Raw genomic sequence first — 12170 nt, forward strand, 5'->3', positions numbered from 1 at the left:
TATCTCAAAAAAGATATACTGGCACTAGAAAAGGTTCAGAAAAGGGCAACTAAAATGATTAGGGGTTTGGAACGGGTCCCATATGAGGAGAGATTTAAGAGGCTAGGACTTTTCAGCTTGGAAAAGAGGAGACTGGGGGGGATATGACAGAGGCATATAAAATCATGAGTGGAGTGGAGAAAGTTAATAAGGAAAAGTTATTTACTTTTTCCCATAATACAAGAACTAGAGGCCACCAAATGAAATTAATGGGCAGCAGGTTTAAAACAAATAAAAGGAGGTTCTTCTTCACACAGCGCACAGTCAACCTGTGGAACTCCTTGCCTGAGAAGGTTGTGAAGGCTAGGACTATAACAGTGTTAAAAAAGAACTAGATAAATTCATGGAGATTAAGTCCATTAATGGCTATTAGCCAGGATGGGTAAGGAATGGTGTCCCTAGCCTCTGTTTGTCAGAGGGTGGAGCTGGATGGCAGGAGAGAGGTCACTTGATCATTACCTGTTAGGTTCACTCCCTCTGGGGGCACCTGGCATTAGCCACTGTCGGTAGACCTTTGGGCGGACCCAGTATGGCCATTTTTGTGTTCATATGTTCAGTGTAGACACTAACTGTGCAGAAGGGAGGGGTTCTCAGTGTAGGTAATCCACATCCCCGACCTAGTGCTGTTTACATGGGATTTAGGTTGGCTTAATGACATCGCTCGGGGGTGTGGATTTCCCCTGCACAAATTAGCCGGGTCGACATAATTTTCTAGTGTAGACCAGCCTGGAATTTACTCCAGTTCCCCACTCAGACAGCATCATTGAATCCCCTGCACGGTGAATGGAATGTAAACAGACACATGAATTGAAATGCACCCTCACCCCTGCAGGAACCAATAGAAGAGGATTGTTAATTTTAAGAACAGCCTATATAGGAGTTGCAGGTCTGTACCTTCCTACACTGAGAGGCAGTGTATTGATACTGGTTATGGCACTAGACTAGGACTTAAAAGACCTGTGTTCTATCTTTGTCCCTGCCCTCAATCTGCTGTGTGACCTTGGGCAAGTTATTTCATCTCCATGTCCCTCTGCATCTCCTCCCATCTGTCTCGGCTGTAAACTTCTTATGGCAGTGCCTTTCTCAGTCTGTGTTATTACAATGCCTGGTGCATTGAGGCCTTGGGGACTTTAGGTGTTACAGTAATATAAATAATGCTTCAGACACGGATCTGTCGATGGACTTCACAGCCCAGACCTCTGATCATTATTCCCAGGAAGATTTTTAACCATAAAGCCACACTACTGCTGTTCTTTAGTCTACTCCTGAGGGAATTCTGCACCAAAATATTAAAAATTCTGCGCACAATATTTTAAAATTCTGCAAATTTTATTTGTCAAAATAACACTATATAATCATGCCAGTTTCAATTATTTTGGTAATTTATTTCAAAATATCTGTCAGCAAGTATGTCTGTAACAATACAGACACACAAAGATTCCCCCAGGAGTAGTGAGTTAAAGAAACCCTTATGACAACCCAGTTCCGGTTTCTCTGCCCCCTCGCCGCCCCCCAGACATTAACTGGGAGGCTAGACACCCACAACCCCTCTCCCCTTGGGCCCGCCACAGCCCTCCCCCAGCTAATACACCCAAACCCCCTACCACCCAGAGCCCAGCCGCAGGGGTCTCCTGGCCCAGATACCCGGACCTTCTCCCCCCCAAGCCCAGCCACAGTGGCCCCCCTTGCCAAGATACCCGCTCCCTCCCCACAGAGCTCAGCCATGCCCCCCCACAGCCCAGACACCTGCCCCTCCCTACCCTTCAGAGCCCAGGGATCCAGAGGGAGAAACAGCCTGATGCTCAGTCCCAGGATTGTGTGGAGTTTCCTATGTGCTGACATCTCCTTCCCTCAGAGTGTGCTGGGAACTGCAGCTCCTGGGAACTCTCTAGCTCCCTTCCCCTCCCGCCAGTAGTGTCTTCTATGTGCGAGCTGGGCTTTGCTGTGTCCAGTGGTCTCTAGTGGTGGCCAGCAGCACTGCAACCCATTTCTGCGGGGGGAAAGCCAATGCTGTATGCATAACATTAATTTCTGCAAAATTCTGCATTGTGCAGTGGTGCAGAATTTGCCCAGGAGTATTTAGTGGATAACTCTTACTGGATCTCACTAGGGGACTGATCCAATACCCATGGAAGTCAACAGGTGAAAAAGGTGGTCTTGAGGTTAAGGCATTGGCCTAGATTTGCAAGTCATTTGCCGCCAATGCCTTGTTATACTACAGACTCCTTGAGACAGTTTTTATGTCTGTTCTCTATCTATAAAATGGGGTCCATAATGCTTTCTGGAAAGCAGTGTTCTTGTGTGGGTGACACTTGAGTTTGCCACAGTAGACAGCAGGATTCTGATCCCAGTTTTTTTTCATACTCCACTGAAGTGGAGTATGAAACACTGCCTACTCACATTGGCAGTGAAGGGCTTGATTTGTTAATAGTGTTTACGTACCTACACGAGAAGATTTCTGAGAGCAGATAGCTTTTTAATCTAGTACACAAAGGCCTAACACGATCCAGTGGCTGCAAGGGGAAGCTAGACAAATTCAGAACAGTTTTTTTTAACAGTCACCATAATTAACCATTGAAACATTTTACCAAAGGCTGTGGTGGATTCTCCGTTACTTTAAGTCTTTAATTCAAGATGGGAGGTTTTTCTAAAAGACATGCTGTAGCTAAACCAGAATGTATAGGCTAGATGCAGAAATTACTCGTTAATACTCTATGGCCTGCAAGATTAGATTATTTTAGCAGGCTCTTCAGACCTTAAAATCTACAATTTGATTACTTCACTGGGTGTTGGATTAGGTCATAACTGATCATTCTGTGTAATGTGTATTTTTTAATAATTGATTTCCATGTTTGTTATTAACAGACTACATTCCTATCTCTATAACCTCAGAAACTGAAAATAAATTTGTGCCATTGCTGAGTATGTTAAAAGAATATAACTATTTATTTCATAAAATATAGTGAAAATATAAAATACCATAATTGTATCAAAACCAGTCAGCAAGTTAGACTTGTGTTTTGAGTGTTTATATAGTACAAATAGTTTACTATTTACCTTCACAAGAGATGTGGGTTTCTTGTCGTCTGTTACATGACTGCTGATTCCATGGATCTGACGGGCATTCCCACAGGGAACCGTGCTGCTTATCGCACCGAATACCATCCACCCAAGTGGGGCCAGAGCCTATTCCGTATGTAACATCTTTTTCAAGAATCCCACTGTCTCCGCAGTCCAAATGGTTGCATATAAGTGCCCTGGTGGCTTCATCCATAGGACTGTTGCAAACACTGCCCCATGTCCCATTGTAGAAAATTTCCAGCCGCCCAGCACAGTCACTGTCGCTCACCAGCCTCAGATCTGTGAACTCTAGAAGGAAATGCAGAAGTTGACTGTGACATTTTCTGATTCTGAAACACAATGTGGTTTGAAGGCTGAATCCCTGAGATTGCTAACAAACCTTCACATTCTTCTACAAAAGCAAGATTAATTTCATGAGTCAGAGAGACTTTTCTGGAGACCAGTGACAGACATATTAACAATGGAATTGTTATTTAAAATACATCATTCACCAACAGTTACACACAGTGTTACCCAACATCCATAATTTAATACATGTTCTAAAGCTAAGGTAATAATGCAATATTTCCAGTACCCCTTGATATTAACTGTTGTCAGTGTAGACTTTTTAATGGTGACCATTTCAGGTGGATAGATCAGGAAGAAAGACAGAGAAAGGGAAAGGGAGATAAACTTTCTGTTATCCTCATCTCTCTCCTCAAACACCCATATACTTCATTAAATCCCCTGGTAACCAAACTCATGAGATCATTCACAGAACAGACCTGAGCAGAGAACTCCTGCGTCCTCTTTATGTCTGCAGTTGTGCTGGTCCCAGCCCCCGGAAGGACACTCCCAGAGATCAGATTCATTCCCAGAGCAGTTCACATCATCCAGCCAGATCTGCCCAGATCCTTGCCCATAATGAGCAGAGACAGTTGCATTGATGGCACGTCCACATCCCAGTTGATTGCAAACAACATTAGAGTCTGGAAGGTCCCAGGAATCATCACAGACTGTTCCCCAAGTGCCATTGTAATAAATCTCCACTCTCCCAGCACAGCGACCTGGCCCATTCACCAGCCTGATCCGCCTGCACCCTACAAGGAGGAATCCCAGTGGGTAATATGTAATACAATGATAACTGAACAGCTTCCACACAAATCAATTACACTGCTCCAATAGATGAAATAGTCAAATGCTTTTAAAAATCTGTCTTTAACAAGAAACATAAAGAGAAGTCTGCAGAGTTAGAAAGTGATTAAGGCATGGCAAAGAGATCTTAAAAGTGCATAAGGGAATAAGGCTTAATCCCGAATGCTTTCTCCTAGGAGAAAGAACTAGCTGAGAGTTTGTGGATCTGCAGAATCAGTCGTGCCTTTAAAACTCAAATCTTTTCAAACATGTATTTGAAAATAAGCTTAGAGGGCATTCGAGGAATTATTAACTCACAAGTTTGCTTAAGTACTAATAATTATGTTTGTAAGTGCTGAAGAATTGGGAGGTACTAGCAGATTAGAGGAAAGCAAATATGGCACCAATTTATTTGAACAATTATGTAAGAAAGACAAGTGATCCTGATTACTACAGTCCTGTAATTCATATTCCTATCCTGAATCCAATGTAACCATAAGCCGTTAGCAGCTGAAATTTACAAAGAAACAAGTCATGCTAAGTACCTTATACTGCTTTTTAATAGCTATCACATCAATGGATGATAAGAATACAAAAGATCAGGGGTAGGCAACCTATGGCACACGTGCCGAAGGCTGATTTTCAGTGGCACTCGCACTGCCTGGGTCCTGGCCACTGGTGCGGGGGGCTCTGCATTTTAATTTAATTTTAAATGAAGCTTCTTAAACATTTTAAAAACATTATTTACTTTACATACAACAATCGTTTAGTTATATATTATAGACTTATAGAAAGAGACCTAAGGACGTTAAAATGTATTACTGGCACATGAAACCTTAAATTAGAGTGAATAAATGAAGACTTGGCACACCACTTCTGAAAGGTTGCCGACCCCTGCAATAGATGTAATAACTCTTCATTTTAGTAAAGCATGTGATAAAGTTTCTCACAAAATCAAGCTTTCAGCATTGAGCATTCTGACTTAGATATGATTTTGGCTAGGATGTGATCAGCTGCAGGGCTGAACACAAAATGTAATGATAAAATGGCACTGTGTTATGTATAGTGAAAGTCTCAGATTACACAAAACTGGGAGAGACTGTGAACACTGAAAAGTGACAAATCATAAGCAAAAATATAAAGCCCCATTCTATACTATTAACTTTTAAGTATAAATCCACACTAAAGTCAAAGGGGAATTGTGCTTATATCCTGATGACACTATATGGCAGGGGTGGCCAAACTGTGGCTCGCAAGACAAATGCAGCTCTTTTACCCTTAAATTATGGCTCGCAAGCCCCTTCCACCCTCCCTTCTCTGCCTACCAGACCTAGGCGGGCAGGGAGCTCGGGACCTCTGCCTTGCAGTGCAGTGGTGGGGTGGGAGATTCTGTCCAGCAGGGAGGCGGGTCTCAGGACCTCAGCCCTGTGGGGTGCACCTGCCAAGGCTCAGGGCTTCTGCAGGAGTGGGACTGAAGCCCCAAGCCCTGGCTTCTGGCAGGTGTGCTCTGGCTCTCGAACTTCTGAAGCCCATCGTGCAGTGTCTTGGTGGGCCAGTACGTTTAGCCACCCCTGCTATACGGCCCTTGGATAAGGAAATCAAAATGAGATTCAGTTCAGGAAAATGGAAGTGAATATGTCTGGGGAAAAATAATATGAAGCACATATAATCATTGGGATCAGCTGAGAGGGAGCAAAAGTGAAAGAGACCTAGTGGCAAGAAAGGAAAATAGAATAGATATGAGTCTGCAATCATGGGCAGCAAGTATCAAAGGCAGGGGGAGGCTGTGCCTCCCCAAACTACCTAGCGTGATTCTGCCCACACTCTGCCTCCAGGCCAGGCCCCCTCCTGCGGTTCGCAGTGCTCTGCCCTGGCTGTCCTAGGCTGACTGGCTGGTGCTGGGGCTGCGCTGCCCAGCGCACTGGGGCTGGGGGCGCTGCAGCCACACAGCCTGGCACTCTGGGGCTGGCTGCCTGGAGGTGCTGCAGCCACGCCACCCGGCTGCCTGGAGCACTGGGGCTGGGACCTTGCCCCCCCTGCTCCCTGGCCCTAGGGCTGGGTGTCACGGAGGGGTGCTCTGGGCTCCTGGGAGGGGTAGAAGAGAAGAGGCAGGGCCTTAGGTACAAGGGGAGGGAGAAAGGGGCCTTGGGCACAAGGGGAGAGGCTGGGGGCTAGCCTCCCCCAAAGGCCAGATCACCAGCCACCCACGTGTGCAATGTGATACAACTGCAAGAAACTAAGCTGTCTACTCTAGGCTGCATGCATAGAGGCATCATATTGGAGAGCAGAGTGGTTCCCAGTATGGTTCTGAGAAGAACTAGTTGAATTTTCAGACAGAAACATTTTCCATTGGAAAATGATGATTTGACAAAATTGCAACAATTGTATTGATTTTTTCAGTTTTAAATTAAAATTATCAAAATCTATTGTAATGCTGAAATGATTAATTTCTGCTTTATCATTTCTACTTTTATGTTACATTATGTCATATGACAATTATAATAAACATAAAAGTCAAGGCAATGGGGTCAAAACAAAATGTTTTAATTTTTCTGAAACAAAGTTTTGGAATTTTTGCTTGCATGAAATTTCAAATTTTAATTTTAATTTGGAGGGAAAAAATAAAAATTTCCCAGTTTCCTGTGGAATGGGAATTCTGGTTTCTGACCCACGAGTTCTGAGGAGCACACCCGTGACACTCCTGCCTGATCCTACTCCCTTGACACCATGAGGGGAAATGTGAAACAATCTAATGTCTTTAGAAATCTGTTTAATCTACTTTGGGACAGCAAATACCATTATGCATTAACCATAAATGTAAGTTATTGTGTGGTGTCATAAGATGTTAGGGACCTCACGAGATCATCTAGTCCAAGCCCCTGCTCAAAGCAGGGCCAATCCTCAGACAGATTTTTACTTCAGTTTCTTAAGTGGCCCCCTCAAGGATTAAACTTACAATCCTGGGTTTAACAGGCCAATGCCTCAAACCACTGAGCTATCCCTTCCCCTCCTGCTTTATCACTACAGGGCAGAGTTAAGATTGTCTATTTCCAGGGCTCTACTACCACTCAGGACAGGGCTCTCATCGGTGGGCTATGAGACATCCTGATGTGGGTCTCTCTCTCATTGACATTGTTCCACTTTAATTAAATAAATATAATTGGGCAGAGAAAGAATCATCTTATGCCTAGCATGCTCATCCTAGAGGCAGGTGATCTCTGTTCAAATCCCTCCTCCTCATCAGGGAAAAAGGGGACTTGAACTGGGGATTTTCCATATCCTAGGTGAGTGTGTTAACCACTGGGATAAATGTAGCACTCTGCCTTGTTGTTTCCTTCCTCCCTACACTCCCTTTTGCTGTTCATGGAGTTAGGTGTCCTCTGAGCATGTCTACCAGATCGGACTCTGGACCAGAGTTAGGCACAGAAATGCCTCTCTTCCCCCAGTTCCCGGAGCACAATCTGAGACTGGTGCCTCCCTGCAGCTCAGGCTTAGGGTACATCCACACTGGAATAAAAGACTTGTGACATGGCTGCAGCTGGCCTGTCTCTGTGAGAGGGGCAGAGTTTAGGACACACCCCTCTCACTAGCATCTCCCATTGACTAGTTTACAAGGCTCCCTGCCTAGTGAGCTGACTTTTGTGAGTCCCATTCTAAGGCTTCTATCTCACTCCCACTCACTGTATAGGGTGCCTAACTCAGGTGTTGTAAATCACATCATTCCTGTGATTTTCTAAGCTTTTAAAAGATACGTTTTGCAATGCCTACTTCCCTTTGTGGGTCCGGGCTTTAGTGATCTTTCTTTGAGCTCTAACATCTCTATTGTTTGCAACAGGTCTTGGCTATTCAGCAGAGGGAATCTTCTGTGGCTACAGTACTGCCTTTTCTTTGTCCCATGAAACTCTATTCAGATTTGGCTAAGATATACAGTGTTCAAATTGCCATTTCCCTTCTCTCAATTGAGTTCCTCAGGAAAATGTTGGCAGCCTGTCAAAATCACTGACCTTTCCCATGCCAGGCTAATACTATCATCAAAGCAACAGCAGCAGCATTCACTGTACTGTGACCAGCACAGTTACCAGAGCAGCTGTAGAGGGGGAAGAGAGCAGGGCTACTCCTCTGTAAATCCCCAAACCCAGCACTTGGCCTCAGTGGCCCATTTACCACCACACCCTAAACTCTGAGGGTAGAAGATGGGACTAGAACCCCAAGAACCTGGCTATGGAGTAGAAGAGACACATAATGGATTTCCCCCAGCCATCCTGCTTGCGCAGCACAGGGTCCAACAGAAAATCACACAAACTGGGGTAATATATGGAGTGGGAGTTCCCCCAATTTTGAAGGTGTGGGCGCGAGAGCCAGACTGGGCTGGATTTCCCCACAACCATCGTGCAGACCCAGCAACCCATCCCTACTCTTGGATAACAGCCTTCTCCTGCTGCTAGCTAATATTGTTAGTTCTGCAGGTTAAATAGTAGCAGCAGTCTGGGCTCTAGTCCGAAAGGTATGAAGTAGGGGTCAAATCCCACTGAGGAGTCACAGGGGGAGGTGAGTGGTAGGGGTGCATATAATAGAATTTGTTTTTACATTTCTCTTTTAGGAAATTTCACATAAAACTACATTTAAAAAAACATTATTTGAGTTGCAGATTCAAGCTATCAAAAGTTAGGAAATAGATTTACGTTTGCTAGTGCAACCTTAATATTGGCTCTTTGTGCATGTGCATTATGATACAGACGTGGAGTATGTGATCACATACTATTTTTTTCACAGAGCCCCTGCCTCATTCAGTGCACAGGCTGGATTGTGCAGAATTGCTGAATTGCTGCTTTGCATCGGCACTTAATTGCTAATGTAGTTATACTGTTGTTTCTGCATATAACACACATACTTTTACTGGAGACAGTCCATAATGTGAACCTCAAATCCATATCTGTTTGAGATCTCAGCACAAGGTGGGGGTGGAGGCAGGCCCAGGGGCGGCTCTACGTTTTTGGCCGCCCCAAGCAGTCATGCCCGGGAGGTGCCCCGGAGCCGCGGGAGCAGCGGACCTCCCGCGGGCATGACTGCGGAGGGTCCGCTGGTCATGCGGCTCGGCTGGACCTCCGGACGGTTCGCAGGTCCGGCGGTTCTGCTGGAGCTGCCGCAGGCATGCCTGCGGGAGGTCCAGCCGAGCCGCGGGACCAGCGAACCGTCCGCAGTCGTGCCTGCGGGAGGTCCACTGGAGCCGCGGGACGAGCGCCCCCTCCGCAGTCGTGCCTGCGGCAGGTCCGGTCGTCCCGGGGCTCCGGTGGACCTCCCGCAGGCATGACTGTGGCAGGTCCGCCGGCCCAGCCTGCCGCCCCCCCGGGAAAGGGCCGCCCCACGCGCGTGCTTGCCGCGCTGGGGTCTAGAGCCGGCCCTTGGCAGGCCCCAGGGTGGGTCATGTTCCTATTGGACAAGGACAGGCTGTTTGTAAAATGTTTACAGTAAGTCACCTGAGCAAACGACACCAGCATCCTCAGTAATTCCTGCCTGGGCTGTCCCAAATGCGGAGATGTTGCAGAGAGTCAGACGAGTCTCATTTCCTGAACACTGGACACTTCTCAGCCCCACAGGGCCTGTTCCTCGCTCAGACTTAGGGGGGTTATAAGCTTTCTCAGCAACTCCACACTGGAGCTGCCTGCACACCACACTGGCATCATTCATGTCCCACTGGTCATCCAGTACTCTGCCCCACACACCATGGAGGGAAATCTCAACTCTCCCATCGCACCGGCTCTCTCCATTCAGCAGTCTGAGTGATTCCGAATGACCTGGGCTCAGGAGAGATGGGAAATAGACTATGCACATTAGGAACAATACAAACTATAGTAGCTCAGTGAATTAAATGACCCATATTCAAATCATTGCATTGATACAGGCATCTGCATGTGTCACAAGGAGGTAGTTATCATGTATGGCAGTGGCGTGTGTGACACAGAGATCCCTTGGCAAAGGCTCCCCAGTCCTTTGAAATTCTGTCCTCAGACCTGACAAACTCACTACACCGAATACACATCTTGTAGGGAATTTATCCATAAGGGGTAACAGGTAAGTATCTACAGAAAGCTCATAACTTATCATGACTCAGAACCATTATGAGATGTATGTGCAGGTAACATTTAAGGAATCATGGAAGTATATTGAATGTAGACTTTACAGACTGTCAGGGCTTGGCTACACTTGAGAGTTGCAGCGCTGGTGGAGGCTTTCCAGCGCTGCAACTAGTAACTGTCCACACCCTCAAGGCACATCCAGCGCTGCAACTCCCTGGCTGCAGCGCTGGCCGTACACCTGGTCTGCTTGGGGAATAACTAGTGACAGCCCATTCAAGCAGGCAGGAGCTGTTGCCCCTCTCTGGTTAGCTGGTGAGATAGTGCAAGGCTCAGTTGCTCCATTCCCAGACTATCAATGGAAAACCATCAGAGACAACTGCAAACAATCAAAACCAATACAGAGGTAAAAAAGGAACAATACAACAGCAGGGAATCATCCTGCCTATGAATATAGACAAAAGACTGGTTCAGTATAACACAGAGTGGGAGAGGCATTCTGGATCCTGTCACTGAGGAGACACTTTTTGGAGCAGGGGTGTGTTTGTACAAGTTTGGATCCTGATTCCTGTGAAGCCAGACAGCACTGCAACAGACTTAACTTTTCCGGGAAACCTATTTTTTGGATAGGAAAGGTAACTGTTGATAAGTGTAGGCCTTAGGTTGTGTTTTATGATTTTATTTTATATTGTAGCCATTTGTTTTCATCACTCTCTCTTGTTTTTAGTGAACTTTCTTTCTTAAATACATTTTCTCCTGTTTTATTATAAGTGCTTACAAGTGCTGTGTGTTATACAGGAGTTTACATTAAAACCAGTAAACTGGAGCACATTGCACTTTTGGAGAATCTGGGACTTCTGTGAGTAGCCAGTGTCAGGGGCTGGATATCACAGGGGAATGATTCAAAGGGACTTGGAGACTAGGCTGCATCTCTTGTTAACCTGCAAGGCAAAGACATGGCTGACATAGCCCAGAGGAGAGTGTTTGAGTGACTAACAGGCTGGTGGTGTTAGGGATCTAACACCCATCCACCATGGACAAGGCAACCTCTTGCTAGAGGTATGAGGCCACTAGGTGCCCTGGGTTCCTCAAGAATCCTCACAGTTTGATCAGAGTGTATCCACAGTGTGCCCACAGTGCACAACAATACAGCTATTCTCTGCTGTAGACTATGGGGAGAAAAGTACAGCTTAGAACAGCCCTGAAACTGCTCTTAGTTATACCAGGGTCTGGGCAAGGCCCTACATGGCACCAGAATAAAGAATGTAAATGTGGCTTAAAGCTGCCTGCCCTACCACCAAAGTGCAGGAATGGAGTGACTGAGAATCAGGTTTATGGTCTCAGTGAGACTTAAATACCTTGAAGACAGAGAATGGCACCTGAGTAGGCAAGTGGGTGTTGTGATTTATCTGAGGCCTGGTCTACACTATGGGGGGGAGTTCGATCTAAGGTACGCAACTTCAGCTACGTGAATAGCGTAGCTGAAGTCGAATACCTTAGTTCGAATTACTTACCCGTCCTCACGCAGCAGGATCGACGTCCGCGGCTCCCCCGTCGACTCCGCCACCACCGTTCGCGGTGGTGGAGTTCCGGAGTCGATGGGAGCGCGTTCGGAGTTCGATATATCGCGTCTAGATGAGACGGGATATATCAAACTCCGAGAAATCGATGGCTACCTGCCGATATGGCGGGTAGTCTGGACGTACCCTAAGGGAGTTTGGCCAAGGGACATTAATGGCTTGTGGTGATTAAGGAAACAATCCAAGGTGCTCTGGAGAACAGTCACCAGTGAGTCTTTATGCCAAAATCTCTAGAAAGAATAGAAGAGAGAGAAAGAGAGGGCAAGAGTCACCCTCTTTATGA

The 12170-nt window shown here is 46.1% G+C and overlaps 1 protein-coding gene across 1 annotated transcript in view; it reads right to left on the bottom strand.

Moving 5' to 3' along the window:
* Nucleotides 1–12170, bottom strand: part of LOC123356423 (scavenger receptor cysteine-rich type 1 protein M130-like) — a 59250-nt gene that overhangs the window by 21402 nt on the left and 25678 nt on the right. Inside the window, exons 5-7 of the mRNA XM_044999672.1 lie at nt 9711–10028; nt 3876–4199; nt 3097–3399 (exon numbers count right to left, since the gene is read on the bottom strand). Of these exons, the coding sequence (XP_044855607.1) occupies nt 3097–3399; nt 3876–4199; nt 9711–10028 (945 nt within the window). The remainder of the gene's footprint in view (nt 1–3096; nt 3400–3875; nt 4200–9710; nt 10029–12170) is intronic.

Source organism: Mauremys mutica, chromosome 1 (genome assembly GCF_020497125.1).
Source record: "Mauremys mutica isolate MM-2020 ecotype Southern chromosome 1, ASM2049712v1, whole genome shotgun sequence".
Taxonomy (NCBI): domain Eukaryota; kingdom Metazoa; phylum Chordata; order Testudines; family Geoemydidae; genus Mauremys; species Mauremys mutica.